General features: G+C 47.1%; 1 protein-coding gene across 4 annotated transcripts in view; it reads left to right on the top strand.

Moving 5' to 3' along the window:
• MTCL1 (microtubule crosslinking factor 1) overlaps positions 1–14,679 on the top strand; it is a 126,048-nt gene that overhangs the window by 65,487 nt on the left and 45,882 nt on the right. For 3 of the 4 annotated variants that reach the window (XM_037508826.2, XM_037508827.2, XM_037508828.2), the window contains exons 4-6: positions 3,608–3,667; positions 9,547–10,881; positions 12,006–12,152. In XM_037508826.2, coding sequence (XP_037364723.1) covers positions 3,608–3,667; positions 9,547–10,881; positions 12,006–12,152 — 1,542 coding nt within the window. Of the gene's footprint in view, positions 1–3,607; positions 3,668–4,804; positions 4,883–9,546; positions 10,882–12,005; positions 12,153–14,679 lie in introns of all 4 variants that reach the window. The other variant, XM_054694206.1, reaches the window with a different exon arrangement.

Consider the following 14,679-nt stretch of genomic DNA (forward strand, 5'->3'; position numbering starts at 1 on the left):
TAATCATGTATTTACTTTGTCATTAAGGTAGTTTTTCTGTTGTTTGCAAAATATTATTCTTTTGTCTGTTCTGTGCTAGAAAAACCTTTTACTTTGCCATTTGACTTTTGATCATGTTGTTTCTTTCAATATATAAAAAGTTAAAGATCTCATTGATTCACTCTGTCAATCTGCCTTGATTGTTTCTGCTTTTGCCTTTTTATTTATAAAGGCCATGCATGGCCCAATATTAAATAGAAATTCATCTCCACCTTTCTAGTTCTTTTATGATTTCTTGCTTCTAAATGTTTGATTCATCTGGATTTTTTTTTTTCTGATACATGGTATGGATCACAGTATATTTTCCCGTGTTAGCCAGTTTCCCCCCAATATATATCAAATAATCCATTTCCCCTCACTGTTTTAAAATACTACCAATTTTAAAATTTCATATACTCTTGAGTCTATTTCTGAGCTTTCTGTTTGTTTCCATTATATTGTATTTTGCATCAATTTATTCCTCCTTTTTAAATTGTTCTTGGGTCTTTTTAGCACTTCATTTTTCTAGATCAGATGAAAAGAACCAGATAGTAAATATTTAGGCTCTGCAGGCCATATGGTTTGTCACTACTGCTCACCTCTGCTCTGGTGCTGCAGATCAGTCACAGACCATAAACAAGTAAACAGGGCTGCACTTCAGATAAAACTTGTTTACAAGATAGGCTGTGGGTTGAATTGTTCCAAGGCAATGGTTTGCCAAGCCCTGTTCTAGATGCATTTTCCAATCATCTTGTCAAGTTATCTTACCACCCTTACAGATACACAAAATGTGTGTGTGTGTGTGTGTGTGTGTGTGTGTTATAGCAGGGAGAGAAAGTGGGGTGGGAAGGAATTTGGTTCAGATAACATCGTACTTATAAAATGATTTGGGAGCTTTGTGACATATTCACAACATGTCTTACAACATCACCAAAGTTTTGTGATTTCTTTCACAGGTCCTGCAAATTTCTGGTTAACTTTAATCCTTGCAATGTTTTTCACTATAATTGCTACAGTGACTGGGAGCTCTGTGTGAGTGTTGGGGGGACCTGGTCCCACAACTCCCTGCCTCTTCTGTGAATCCATCCACAGCCTCAGAGGCAGAACTCTGCAAGGGAAAGAGACCCAGCAGCAGGTCAGGGTAGCAGGAATCTGTGCACAGGTTCCTATCTGCCCCAGCCCCCACCCCAGCAGGAGGCACACCCATAATCTGCTCCTCCCGCCTTCTGCAGCACCAGAAATACAGCAGCAGTGTGATTCTGCATAGACTTTCAGAAACTTCTGTCTCCACTTCTAGCTTCCCTCTCACTTCTAAATGGCTTTTTTTCAGCACATGTAGAGTCTGTTTTCCCTTCACTGGAAGAATGTGATGCGTGGGTTGGTTTAGACTCACCTTGTGCTTTGAATGCTGACGTGGTCCCTATTAAAGCCCTATTCACCTTACTCAGCTCATTCAAAACAAAGAATCCCTCCTTCACTGCATTGTGGAGACTCCTGGAAAACCTATTTATTATGGGTATAAAAACCAGAACCTTTATAAGACAGGCTTAATGTAACCTCTTAGAAGAAACTTGTTTTGGTTTTTTTTTTTTTGTTTTGTTGTTTTGTTTTTGTTGTTTTGTTTTGTTTTGTTTTTGTTTGGATCATGCTTTTATGAGAAAGGCTAAAGGAAATAAAGCCATTCTGCAGGTGGGTTCGGAGTGAAGCTTCTGCACCCCTTGCTGAGTCCATACTCTCTCACCCCTCCTCCCAATTACCCCTTTTTTCACAGGCCTCCAGCATCCTTGAGGCTAAGGGACAACAAAAATTTAGATTGTTTCTTAGCCCTGAAATTCTTCCTATAAATGTCTTGGCCTAGTGGTCCAGGTGAGACACTCACTATGCAAACAGGACTGAATTAACTAGTGTAAGGTCTAGCTGTGATGTAAGTGACTTGCATGAGAGCCCCTTCAGAGCTGTCTTGATGGGGGAATAGCAGCAAAGGAATGAAGAGCCACTTCAAGATGAGCTTCAGGCTGCAAATCTGAACCCAGCTGCCGAGAGGAAGTAGGTTGGGTGGCAATAGCCCAGAGAATCCCTTTCCTCTCACAGGCTTGTCAAGGTCGGTAGGAAAGCAGCAAAGCTGCACTTTCCAAACTGCTTTCTTCCAACCTGTCTCAGGATTACCTTAACCTTCCCCTGGATGCTCCTCACTCTTTTTCCAGTCATTTTTTTCTATCTTCATACTTTAGCAGGAACCTCAGACATCCCTTGGCTATTCTCTTCATACTCTTGACACATGTCTTGCCTGTAGCAGGAAGAGGTGCACTTGTAATGCACGTAAAACTAAGCAGGGACCCATTTCCTTGAAGAACATAGCCAGGGTTCCTTCACATATGAATAAATTATGAAATGTATAAAGCTTTTAATATGTAGGGTGAATCACGGGATAGAGTGGCCTGCTCATGAAGAACTTTGCAACCTAGATTATATTTCTTTGTTTTGTTTTGTTTTTGTTTTTTTAAAGATTTATTTATTTATGCAAGCACTGGGTACAGTCAGAAGCGCGGGAGGGTGAGAGAATTCACCAGAGCCAGAGCGGGGAGCAGAACAGGCAGACTGAGGAAGTACACTGCTGAGGGGAGCAGCGGGCAGCAGGAGAGGTCTGCCGCCATGTGGGACCCTCGCCCGGTGGCCAGGGATCAAACGGGCGCTGCAGAGACTGCGGGCAGCTTCGCAACCCAGTGCTCAATAGTTGTGCCACCTGGGAGGCCCTAGATTATATTTCTTCTATAAAAAGAGCTATCCTGGGCCTCCCTGGTGGCGCAGCGGTTGAGCGCTGGGTTGCGAAGCTGCCCGCAGCCTCTGCGACGCCGGTTCGATCCCTGGCTGCTCCCCGGCCACAGGAGGAGGGTCCCACATGGCGCGCAGACCTCTCCTGCCGCCCGCTGCTCCCCTCAGCAGTGTACTTCGGTCCTTCTGCCTGCTCTGCTCCCCGCTCTGACTCTGGTGAATTCTCTCACCTCCCACGCTTCTGACTATACCCAGTGCATGTGTAAACGAACAAACAAACAAACAAATAAATAAATAAAAACATGCCTCTTAAAAAAAAAAAAAAAAAAAAAAAAAAAAAAAGAGCTATCCTCTCCTTTCCTACCACTTTTTCAACTGGCCATTTCCATATACCCATAGGCACTCAGAAAACATCAGTTAATTTTGATATTAACCTAAGCAAAGCATAATTAGGGAGGTAAATCAACCCCAGAAATGTCATATTTATTTCTAAAACTTCCTACCTTTCTTCTCTTTTTATCTTCCTGCCATGTTACAAATTATCTAAACCACTCTTCTTTTTCATTAAACTATGATTGAGGAATTACATATTATTATATAATTCAATAATCAGGATTTAAAACCTCTTAGGATTTGAAGACCTCACCAAGCTTATTCAACTGCATTTAAAAGTCGGCTCTTGGGTGGTATCCTGCTTACAGTGGAAAAGAGCCTCCACTCGCTGTGTGTGCCCCCAACTTATGGGGGAAGGGCGTCTGCCCATGCCTGCCCCCACATGTGACCCCCTGTAACTGAATGTAACTTGGATCTATTTCAGAGTTCCCTGAAAAGAAGAGGCAGTCGGGAAATGTACAAAGAAAAGAAAACCTTTAACCAGGTAAGCAGAAGTTTCATACTAATGTTCCATTTCCTAAAGCACCAGTCATCTCATTTTGAATTTTCTCAAAAAATTAGCATTGCCTTGGAAGTACTCCAAGAAACATTATCTGCTAAAAAGTTTGGACTCATTCAAAACCTCCATGGGGTGAAAAATTTTCTTCCATACCAGCAGCTCCTCCCTTTAGTGTCTCACTCTGATAAACTGCTGATTTCTTCAAGAAAGAGAAGAATAAACTGACTTTGTGTAAAATATAATTAGCTATAGTTTAAGTCTCTGGCAGTATTCATAACTGATTAAAAACTGGGCCTTCGAAGTCATTCACACAGTAAAATAGTACAGCTGCTATGGTGCTGGTCATTCATAAGGTATCGTTTTAAGTGTTGGTGTTTTTTTTAATGTGCAAGCTGAACTCTATGTTAAATTGTCCCAACAGACAGTGAAATAGTCTCACCAAAAGGTGGTGAAAGCCTAGCCCTTTCTATGAACATGGTATGCGTTCTTCAGAACTGCCTACGTGTTTCTGAACAGTTGCTGTACTGGGTTCCTGTCTTCATCTTCTTCTTTTTTAACTTGCTGCTAGTATTAGGTGTTGGAAAGAACAAAGACATCATTGGGGTATCAGCTCCCTGAGCTATCAGAACACGTTGTAATTAGAGAAATGCTTTAACTTGGGTAACTAAGCACACTGAGACCTCAGGGCTGGCCTGCCCCTGTGGTTTGCTTCCCTGTGGTTTCTTAGATCTCCAAATTCACTGGTCCCCAGACTATCCTTCACAGAGCACCAGGCCGCATGACAGCAGAAATGTCAATGATTTACATTTCTCTTCCACCCTCCTTGCCTGAGCTCAAGTTGGCACGTGCTGATAACAGGGAAATTGAAATCTATTGTCCCCTGCATTGGGGGCTTCGACTCTCCTGAGCTTCAAGTATGTTTCCAGTTACTGGCTCTTAACCAGGGAAGACTTTTTCCTAAAAGGGTTGCTGCTGCCCCAATACAGAATGCACAGCTTGTGGGCAGATCAGGCTGAGGACAGGAGCAGCTGCCCCTCAGGAGGGTGTGAGACACGTGGGGCATCGTGAACGGGTAGCTGCCCTCCAGCCTGTGGTGTCATTGAGAAAGGAGTTTCTGTTCAGCAGAGTGGTGGAACGGAGCGCCTTGGGAACTGCAGGTCTACAACCAAAACTCAAAGGAAACTGGCACCCCGGCGGAAGGTAGGAACACAAAGTAGTCAGCGCTTGGGGTGCTGGCTAGACGTCAGACTTGCAAGCTAAAGAATATATACCCATAGTGATATATTTTTGTTGCTTGACAAGGCCTTTCCAGCTGGTGGTGGTGCTGACTGACAGTCCTGTGTGTGTCCTCCCTTCCATGGCATGCTTGCCTTCTCTGCCTGCAACAGGGGTCGTTTCAAGTGTAGTTTGACTTGACCTGCTTTCATACTGCATTCCTGGAGCTATCTGATGATCTCTTGAAACCAGAGCTCGATATCCTTCAGCTTAGGGTTTGGCTGAGACCCCTCCCCTGGAGTCTTGGCAGAGTTGTAGAAAGTCTACAATTAAAAGATAAGATGGATATCCAATCTTCTGCTGCTCTAGCTGAGGCTGGGATTCCCTATCTTATTACGAGGGGCTTTTTGTCCCGGAAACAGGCTGAGCCAACATCCCTGAGACTCCCCCACTCTACCCATGGGGCTCTAGATGCCTCCCCCAGAGCTAGGAAGTCTGGCCCCTTCATCGAATACACACAATCCCTTGGCTTCAAAGATTGTCTTTTCAAAACTGCTCTCTCTTGGTGGCAGGCATAGTAGTGCATGGGCGTTGAGTAGAAATGACAGCATGCTTAATCGTGTGTAGAATTCCTGGTGTGGGTATAGCTTCCTTGAAGAACAAGAAGACTTTTTGGATATTTTCTTGATCCTCAGGTAATCTATGAATGGGCGTTTCCTTGTTAGGCTATGTCATAGATTCTTGATTCTTAAACTGACCCAGGTTTAGATTCAAGAAGCCAGGAGAGAATGGTTCTGGTTTATAGTCAAATTTGTGGGGAATGGTCGAAGAAGTGGTCATAGTGCCAGGTTTAAGGTTTCCAGAAATCAAGGCCATTGAGAGCTCTTTGGTATTATACCTGTAGAGTGGGGTACGGGTAAGTTCTTAGGACTGAGTGGTTCAGAGTCCTTAAGAAAAGCAGGGTTCCATGTGCCTCTGACAGATCCCACCCACTTCCCTGATTTCTAAATTCACATTTTGGGAGAATAAGCCCAGGAAAGATCACCTGAGACCCTGACTCTTGCTTTGGAGACAAAGCTTTCTGAACTGTGCAGGTAACTGCCCCTGTGTGCCCTTCCCCAGACTCCACCCTATCAAGGCCTTACCATTTGAAAGTTTCCATGGAAGTAGGAACAGGGTACACATCACAGCAGGAATACTATTCCTTTGCCCCACCCCCAGCTGGAGTTCCAGACTGGAGGTGCCTAGAGGGTAGGGTTCCCGAAGTCTGGCAACATTCTCTTCCATGATCTCTGCTGCCTCCTCAGGCACGAAGATGAATTTTGTGTTTTAAGGTGGAGAAAGGATTGTTTAGGTGATTTGGGAAAAATAACAAACACTGGCTATCAAGTCAGCATGGGGCACCTCCTGTCTTCCTGTCCCAAGCTTTTCACTCCCGAACAGGACCATTTATGAAATATTGGCAGTGTCTCCAGTCACGTGTACTTCAGTGTGTTTAAACTGCGAACCACAGAACCCTCCCTTTGTGTTGGGATTTCTTGCAAATATATGTTAACAACAACAACAAAAGGTGCTTTTGATTGTTTTACTTTTGAAAATTCTAAGGAGCTGGGTTGTATGAAAATAACAGGCCAATTTTTGGTACATATTGATTGTAGGTGCTTGATAATTATTGAAAGAATGAATCAACAAGTGAACACACCTTTCCTTCATTTCCTTCATTATTAGGTACAATATAGGTCTTTTGTAGCCCATGAATTCTCTATGGATCCTTTGAAGAATATACCATTACCCTGGCAAGGAGTGTCACAGGCCTTATTTCTTGTTAATCACAAAGCTCTTTTTATGTCAGCCTAGCCCTAAACAAACCAAATTATTTTTTAAGGATTTATTTATTTATTTATACAAGCACTGGGTACAGTCAGAAGCATGGGAGGGTGAGAGAATTCACCAGAGACAGAGCAGGGTACAGAACAGGCAGACTGATGAAGTACACTGCTGAGGGGAGCAGCGGGCCCGGCAGGAGAGGTCTGCGCGCCATGTGGGACCCTCACCAGCGGCCCGGGATCGAACTGTAATAGGACAGGGAGAGGGGCAGCCCAAACCCCGCAAACCTGCCTATTCTAAATGGGTTCTGCCATCCGCCACATCAACACAAAACATATGAGACTTTAATGGGAAAGAACTTTAATAAAACTAGGAAACAATACAGGTAAGGCAAAGAGTCTAGTTTCTAAATGAAGCACCCAAAGTTACCCATCCCCTCGTGGGTAAAACTCCATCCATATGGGATCGGCCCAGAGCAAGGCCCCAAAGCCTGCCACAAGTCTAAAGCATCTTCCAGTGGGGACCCACAGAAAAGGGTCAGAAACAACCAGACAAACCCGGAAGGAAAAGAGCAAAATCAACATCAAGATAAAAGCTGCCATTGTCACCTCCCCATGGGTCTCACCCACATCTGTGTCACCCAGTCCACGACCAAAAGACAAGCGCAGTTTCTTCACGTGTCTCTAGGCTCCATGCGCCTCCTCCAGGTCTCCTGGCTCCATCCTGCTTCCTTCCTCAGTCTCTTCTGCAGCTTCTCCTCTTCCTGCTCAGCTCCACCCTCCCTTGGGTGGGGCAGGGAACCTCCCCCTTTCCTGGGGACCACCCTGTTACAGAACGAGTGCTGCAGAGGCTGCGGGCAGCTTTGCAGCCTAGTGCTCAACCGTTGCATCACCGGGGAGGACCACAAACCAAATTCTTAATGTGATAAGTTCTTAGAACACAGAGACCATGCTTTCCTCCTGGTGACATTTATAGATTACCCTCTTGTTGTGCAGAGGGGTAAAAATCTGAGTTACAGTCTCCTTTTTCCAATATTAATTGCATTTCAGGCAAAGAAGAATGTTGATTTCAGGGTAATTTGCCATTTACAAACCACTTTGCTGGACATTCTTTCATTTGACCGCCACAGCCTGTGACTGAACAAGAATCCTGTTTTACACCTAAGGAGACAAGGTCACTGAGGCTCTGAAATGAGTCCAAGGTGCTATGGACAGAGGGGCCCAAGTGAGACCCAGGGCAGCCCAAGGGATGGGCTCATCCCCTGCTGAGAGGACACAGTAGGAGCGAGTGTTGTTCCTCAGATCACATACACACAGCACCAGGGCTTGTCAGTGCTCACCTTAGATTTTTCCTTAAGTCTTTATTTTTACTACCTTCTGTGGGTTTGTGGCGAGCGAGGAGAGGGGTCTAGTGCAGGGTGAATGAGGAAAGTTGGGAGCTGTCAATGTCCTATACCTTTGCCCACTGGTGAATTTCTGACTACAATGTGGCAGAGACTGAGCCACCTTCTTTAAGTGTGAAAACTGCTTCAACCCTACAAATGATGGTCTGGCAGTTTATTCCCTCCCAGAGGGTTGGCTGGTTCCAGATATTAGTTTGATGGCACCTCCTCCCCTGCAGAGATGGGGTTTGACTACCAAGGAGCATCTTGTTGAACTTCTCTTTGTGAAGCCTTAGCCAAAGTCTTTGACTCCGTGTCAGTCTATTGAAGTTTCTGTCAGCCATCAAAGAAGGATGATTCACAAAACTGGTCATTTTTCTCATTCACTAAATGTGAAAAGAAAACAAATTTGTGCAAGACCAAATCAGAGTTCATACAGCTTCAAACACTGACACCTGCACTGGGCAGACTGAGTTGACTTTCTCCAAAAAGCTCCTTCTTGACCTTAGTCAAGCAATGTGGGCTTTTAACAACAGTGAGCCCCTTGGGTGACCCTCCAGAATCCTGTGTTATTCCAATAAGAGCCACTTCTCAGGTTTCGAAACACTTCTTGCCTTGGACTTTGTGCTTAATTTCCTGCTGTGTTCCAGCAACTAAAGGGAATGGAACATAACCCAGGCTGTGACGTTGCATTTGCATGGCGAAGGTTGTGAGTAACCCAGGTGTTTAGGTTTGCAGTAACCAATCATACTAACCGTCAGAGCTTCTTACTTACTCAGCACTTGACTCCAAAGTACCCTCATGCCTGCCATCTCATTTTTGTCCTCATGTCATTCTTGTGATACAAGGGGAATGGGGAGATCGGGAGGGGCACTGGCCAGTTGCCATGTCCCAGCTCTCAGCAAATCAGTGGAAAATTGGACTCTGATTTGGGCTCACCTGGCCTCCCGATCCTGGTAATGACTGGATTGCTGAACACGTTGGATGAGGGAGGCCTGCCCTGTGGCAGAAGTAAGTTGCACCAGGCTTCAGCAACAGGCTCTGCTGTCTCTCACTGGTGCTGCCGATTAGTCACACTAGATCCACCAAGTATTATGGGTCCACATCACTGCTGGGTATTGGGTTTCAGTCATTTACTCCCTCTTCACTTATCATTTGTATGATGGTTTTCATGTGCACGTTTTTTCCGAACTAATTTTGTGATTTCTTTTGTTTCTGTGACAAAGCAACAGACTGTAGGCCCCTGCCATGTCCCTGCCATGCAGGCCCCAGGCGTGCCTTGGCTTTGTCTGGCCCCTTCTACCTGTAACTCGAGGCACTGACAGAAAGATCGGTGTTTTGTGTTTGTGTGTGTGTTGGGGGCGAGGTGTGAGGGAAATAAAAAACATGAACATTTGGTATTTTCAAATAACCCTTCTCTCGGGCTGTTCTTTCCTGGCAGGATGACAGTGCCGATTTGAAGTGCCAGCTTCAGTTTGCCAAAGAGGAAGGCTCCCTGATGCGCAAAAAAATGGCCAAGTTGGGAAGGGAGAAGGATGAGCTGGAACAAGAGCTCCAGAAGTACAAGACCCTCTATGGGGACGTGGACAGCCCCCTCCCCACTGGGGAGGCCGGTGGGCCACCCAGCACCAGGGAGGCCGAACTTAAGTTGCGGCTGAAGTTGGTAGAGGAAGAAGCCAACATCTTGGGCCGGAAGATTGTGGAACTGGAGGTAGAGAACAGAGGCCTTAAAGCAGAGATGGAGGACATGCGGAGCCAGTATGAGCGAGAGGGGACGGGCCGGGACCACGTCCCAAGCATTCCTACCTCACCCTTCGCAGACTCACTGGAGTCCTCCACAGAGCTCCGCCGACACCTGCAGTTTGTGGAGGAGGAAGCGGAGCTGCTCCGGAGATCCATATCCGAGATCGAGGACCACAACCGGCAGTTGACCCATGAGCTGAGCAAGTTCAAGTTTGAACCACGGCCAGAGCCGGGGTGGCTGGGGGACGGCACGGGCAAGGGCACAAGTGGCGCCCCGCTGCAGGAGGAGCTGAAGTCGGCCCGGCTGCAGATCAATGAGTTGAGTGGAAAGGTGCTGAAGCTGCAGTATGAGAACCGGGTGCTCTTGTCCAACGTCCAGCACTACGACCTGGCTGCCCACCTGGGGCTGCGTGCCCCCAGTCCCCGGGACAGCGATGCTGACAGTGACGTGGGGAAGAAGGAGAGCGATGGGGAGGAAGGCCGTCCGCCCCAGCCCAAGCGGGAAGGCCCTATAGGTGGTGAGAGTGACTCGGAGGAGATGTTCGAGAAGACTTCGGGCTTCAGCAGCGGAAAACCGTCGGAGGCAAGTGAGCTGTGTCCAGTGGAGCTCTTGAGGGCCAAGGAGGACTCCGAGTACTTGGTGAGCATAAAGCAGGAGGCCGAGAGGCTCGAGCGGACCGTGGAGAGGCTCATCACAGATACCAATGGCTTTGGGGACAGCTCAGGGCCGCAGGGGAGCAGCGAGGCCTCACTGGGGCCTGGAGTCCAGGGGGCAGGGGAGAAGGGTGAGGGTGGCAAGAGTGAATCCCAGCTGCTGGGGACCATCAACTCAAGGATGAAGGCTTTCAGGAAAGAGCTTCAGGCCTTCCTGGAACAGGTGAACCGGATTGGGGATGGTCTTCGGGAGCGCCTGGAAGGCCTGTCCCCCTTGCCTCAGCTCACAGAGTCCTCCAGCTTCCTCTCCACCATGACCTCTGTATCCCGGGACTCCCCCATCGGGAACCTGGGGAAGGAGCTGGTCCCCGACCTGCAGGTAAGGGGGCTCCTGGCTCTGCCTCCCTGCTCCGTGTTGCTCTTCTTCCTTCTCGCTGGCATTGCTGCACTCGAACTCATTCTGCTCACGGCTGCTTGGTTATGATTTCAAACCTGCATTGTACTAAAGCCTCAAGTGTCAACCAAATCCTTTCTATTGGTTGGGTTTCTATTCTTTCCTTTCCTTTTTTTTTTAAGTTCTCTTTTATTTTATTTTCCTTTCTCCTCTCTTATTTTAAATGCACCGCTACTCTTGGCTTAGAGACCCTCCCTCCTGACGCAAGGCTAATCCCAATGGAAGCGATAGGGATCGATGCAGTGCGTCCTTTCTCCTTTTTTTTGGTGTCTCAAACAACCAGCTATCCTGAAGAAGAAACAAGGAGGATTTTAAAACAAAATACAAACTCATTTCACAGTCAGGATACTTAGCAGACTCGCTCAGGAGCGTTTGATCCCCACCTGGGTTAATTGTCAAAGGGACAGAGTACAGTTCTCAAAGGCCCTAGGCAGCCAGCCTCCCTCCCAACCCCTCCCACTGGAAGATGAGCCAGAAGGGGGGAGAGGAGCACAGTTCTCAGAGAAGGATGGTTTTGATGGAAAATCTCGCTGCCAGCTTGCTCCCGCTGCCCTCCCTGAGGGGAGGGCAGAGCCGAGTAGCCTTCTAAGGACTGCTTTCCTATGCATCGCCCTTGGGTGCATGACCCTGCTGCCGCCCTGGATTATGGCTTTTGCTGTTCGACCACAAACAAGGAAGGAGGAGCCTTGTTTCCGTATCCTTCGTGGGTAGTGTGCTTGTGGTTGAGTCTTCTATCTGTGCATCCCTGTTGCATGTGCCTCATCACCAGTGTTTTGCACCCACCCCCTTTTCCTTTGCTTTACAGTTCTTTCAGCCCATCGTTTTGCGCATCCCCCTTTTGGTTCTGTTCTCTTCATCCTGTTACTCCACTGCATTTAAGTCGTTTTTTCTAGTCACGCTTTTCTTCATCTGGTAGTTTTCTAGTTGTCTGCCTTACCCATTTTTGTTTTCTTTATTCCCCCTCCCTGCACCACCCCCAACCTTGAGTCCTTTGTTTTTAATTTAAATTAAACAAAAAAAACCCCAAATCCCTCCCATGCACCTAACAGTCCAAACTGAGAGATCAGATGGAGTGGCGCCTGGGCCCAGAGGAGCGGGAGCACCTGCGCCTGCGCACCACCCGGGAACTGCACCGCCGAGCCGATGGGGATGCTGGCAACGTCCGGCCGGGAGGCCAGAGCAGCTTCAATTCAGAGGTCAGCAAGCCGGTTGGTCTCACCGGCCACCCTCACCCTTCCATCCCCCCTACCCCTCCTTTTGCTGTCTGGCTGCCTGTGACGTTTCCTACTTGGGTTTAAGGCTCTGAGAGATTATGGAGGGAGGATATGGGCCCAGATGGGGCCTTACCAGAGTCTAAATCCACTGCATGCATTTGGGACTGGAGGGTCCACACGGGGAGAATGTGCGTGAATTGCCAACACCCATTGTCAGAGAGACATCTTCTTTCCCATAGACCTGTTTCTCCAGAACCTGTAGGTACCTAGAAATCTAGGGAGACATAGGAAACGAATTTGTGAGAATTAAGAGACTTCTTATCAAACAGTAAGGAAAGCAAGATGAGAACCCAGCACAGTGTCCACTAGTCTGGAGGACACTGCCCTCCCCTGTGCTTCATGAGGCCATCCCACAGGGTCCAATGACAGTGCTCCAGCTGTGGGCAGAGTCAGGGAGAGTGTCCCTGGTGGGAGAGGGGGAGTTGTAGTCCCCGTCACCATAGCAGCCCTTGTCAACACAGCTCCCTGCGACCACAGATTCTCCATTGTATGAAACAGCTGTCAGCAGTTCTGTCAGCGAAAGCTCTTCCATGCAAATAATTCCACCCAGGACAGAAAGACAGGTGCCCCAGCAAGTGAGTTCCTGACTCTGACAAAGCTGGGCAAGGCAAGTTACTGCAGGCTTGGAGCAAGTATTCTACATTAGAAAAGGTCTGGATGAAGAGTCTTAATTTTTGTCACAGCTCAGTTCCCACTCATCCTTAACTCCCCATGGCCAGGGGAAGGAGAGCGGGGACTCACACCTGGAGGCAGCACAAGTTCACTGGGCAAAACCGTGAGACATTTGACTAAGAAATGAAGCAAAAGAGGTGTGAGGGGGGAGAGCAGCCCTTGGGTCTTCAGCTCTGCTTGCAGCCGTTTCCTAGGGCTATCCTAGGGCTGCAGGTCTTCTGTCAGAGGTAGAGACGTGACTTCAGATTATTTCCAATCTAATGTTTTTTCCCTTGTCTTATAAGAGCATATGTGATGAGTCTGCCGTCATTGATTTGGTATGCAAGAACATGAAAACTGCCTCTAAAAAGTTGAAATGCAAACAGTTTTCAGAACCATCCTATATGGTACCCCCTGCCTTACATTGCCTGGGCAGAGGCCAGGCTTCCGCAAAGATGGGAGTTCCTTCTCCAGAAGAAGGCAGCTGTGGACTACACAGAATCATGACAGAAACATTTGCACGCTGAAGGGCCAAACACATGTGGGTGCCAAGTCCTCAGTAAAAGTGCAGCTTTCCCAAGTGCTGTTGGAGCTGTGTCCATGGAGCAGACCTAGAGCCCACCAATTAGAAACACACAGTGCCCGGAATAAGCATTTGAAATCCATTTAAAGTGTTTTCTGAACACTGTCTTTGGACATGAAACTAGACACATGTTAACAGCATACCAACTTGAATATGTTCACATTCCCAGCTTGCAGGTAGGACGTTCTTAGGTTTTATAGCAAAAGTTCGTATTTTCCTCATGGATTTAGTAATTAGTGTACTTATAACTCTGGAACTTTCAGAGTAAGTTCCTTTGATCTGTCCATACTTGAGTCTTCATCTGCGAGTACTGGTGGCTTGGGTAGTAGTAAAGCCACAGTTCTGTACATTTCAAATGGCTTGATGATCCATCTCCAGGATGGGAACCTCAAGAAGACATGTTCCCAGCCTTTAATTACCACCACACTGTTAGCTGTTTCTAGCAAGCACATGCTGCCATGATGGACTCAATCAGACTTAGGCATCAGGGCCCCTGGGCACTAGCCCACCAGTGTCCATTCATTACTAGCGGTGTTTCTCAGGCAAGTTCCTGGGCCTCTATTTTCTTACTTGTAAAAGAGAATAGAGGTACTGCCCTGTCTCATATGGTTGTATATGAATGTCTCTCAGAGTCTATGGTCTGTTGGTTGAGAATATACCCTAAAAAGTATTAAATGTTGTGCAAATGTGAAGCTGATTAATAATTACAAGAGCACACTGTGAAGCTCAGCTCTGGCTGCACATGGCAGTGCCCCCTCTCTGTGACATGTTCTTTGGAAATACTCCAGCTCCCTCCCATAATAGGTACCATCATTCAAGGGATATCACACAGAACTGTTTAGTTAAATTCCTGTGTAAATCAAGCACTGCTCGGCCTTTGTCTCAGCTCCCTGTCATTCAGCATGGGCCCGTGGTCAGTCTTCCCACCACTTGCCACATACATGTATACAATGCATAGTGTCAGAAACCTGCAGTGATTTTGGAGAGAGAATACCTCGTTGAATCAAGCTGAAAGTTGAAGGGAAATTGACTGTGGTAAGAGGTAGATTAGCAGAGTTGGTGCCGCATGGCAACTTACAATCACCAAGCAGTAGAATTCAGAAAGGAGCTTCAGATCTTCATATTAATTACCTCATTCTGTAAACCAGAAACATGTGACCCTGAGAGTGAAAATGCTTACAAATAAGTCCCACAGTTGACTGGTGATAGAAGGGT

Source organism: Talpa occidentalis, unplaced genomic scaffold (assembly GCF_014898055.3).
Source record: "Talpa occidentalis isolate TD23 unplaced genomic scaffold, MPIMG_talOcc4v2.1 talOcc4.13, whole genome shotgun sequence".
Taxonomy (NCBI): Eukaryota; Metazoa; Chordata; class Mammalia; order Eulipotyphla; family Talpidae; genus Talpa; species Talpa occidentalis.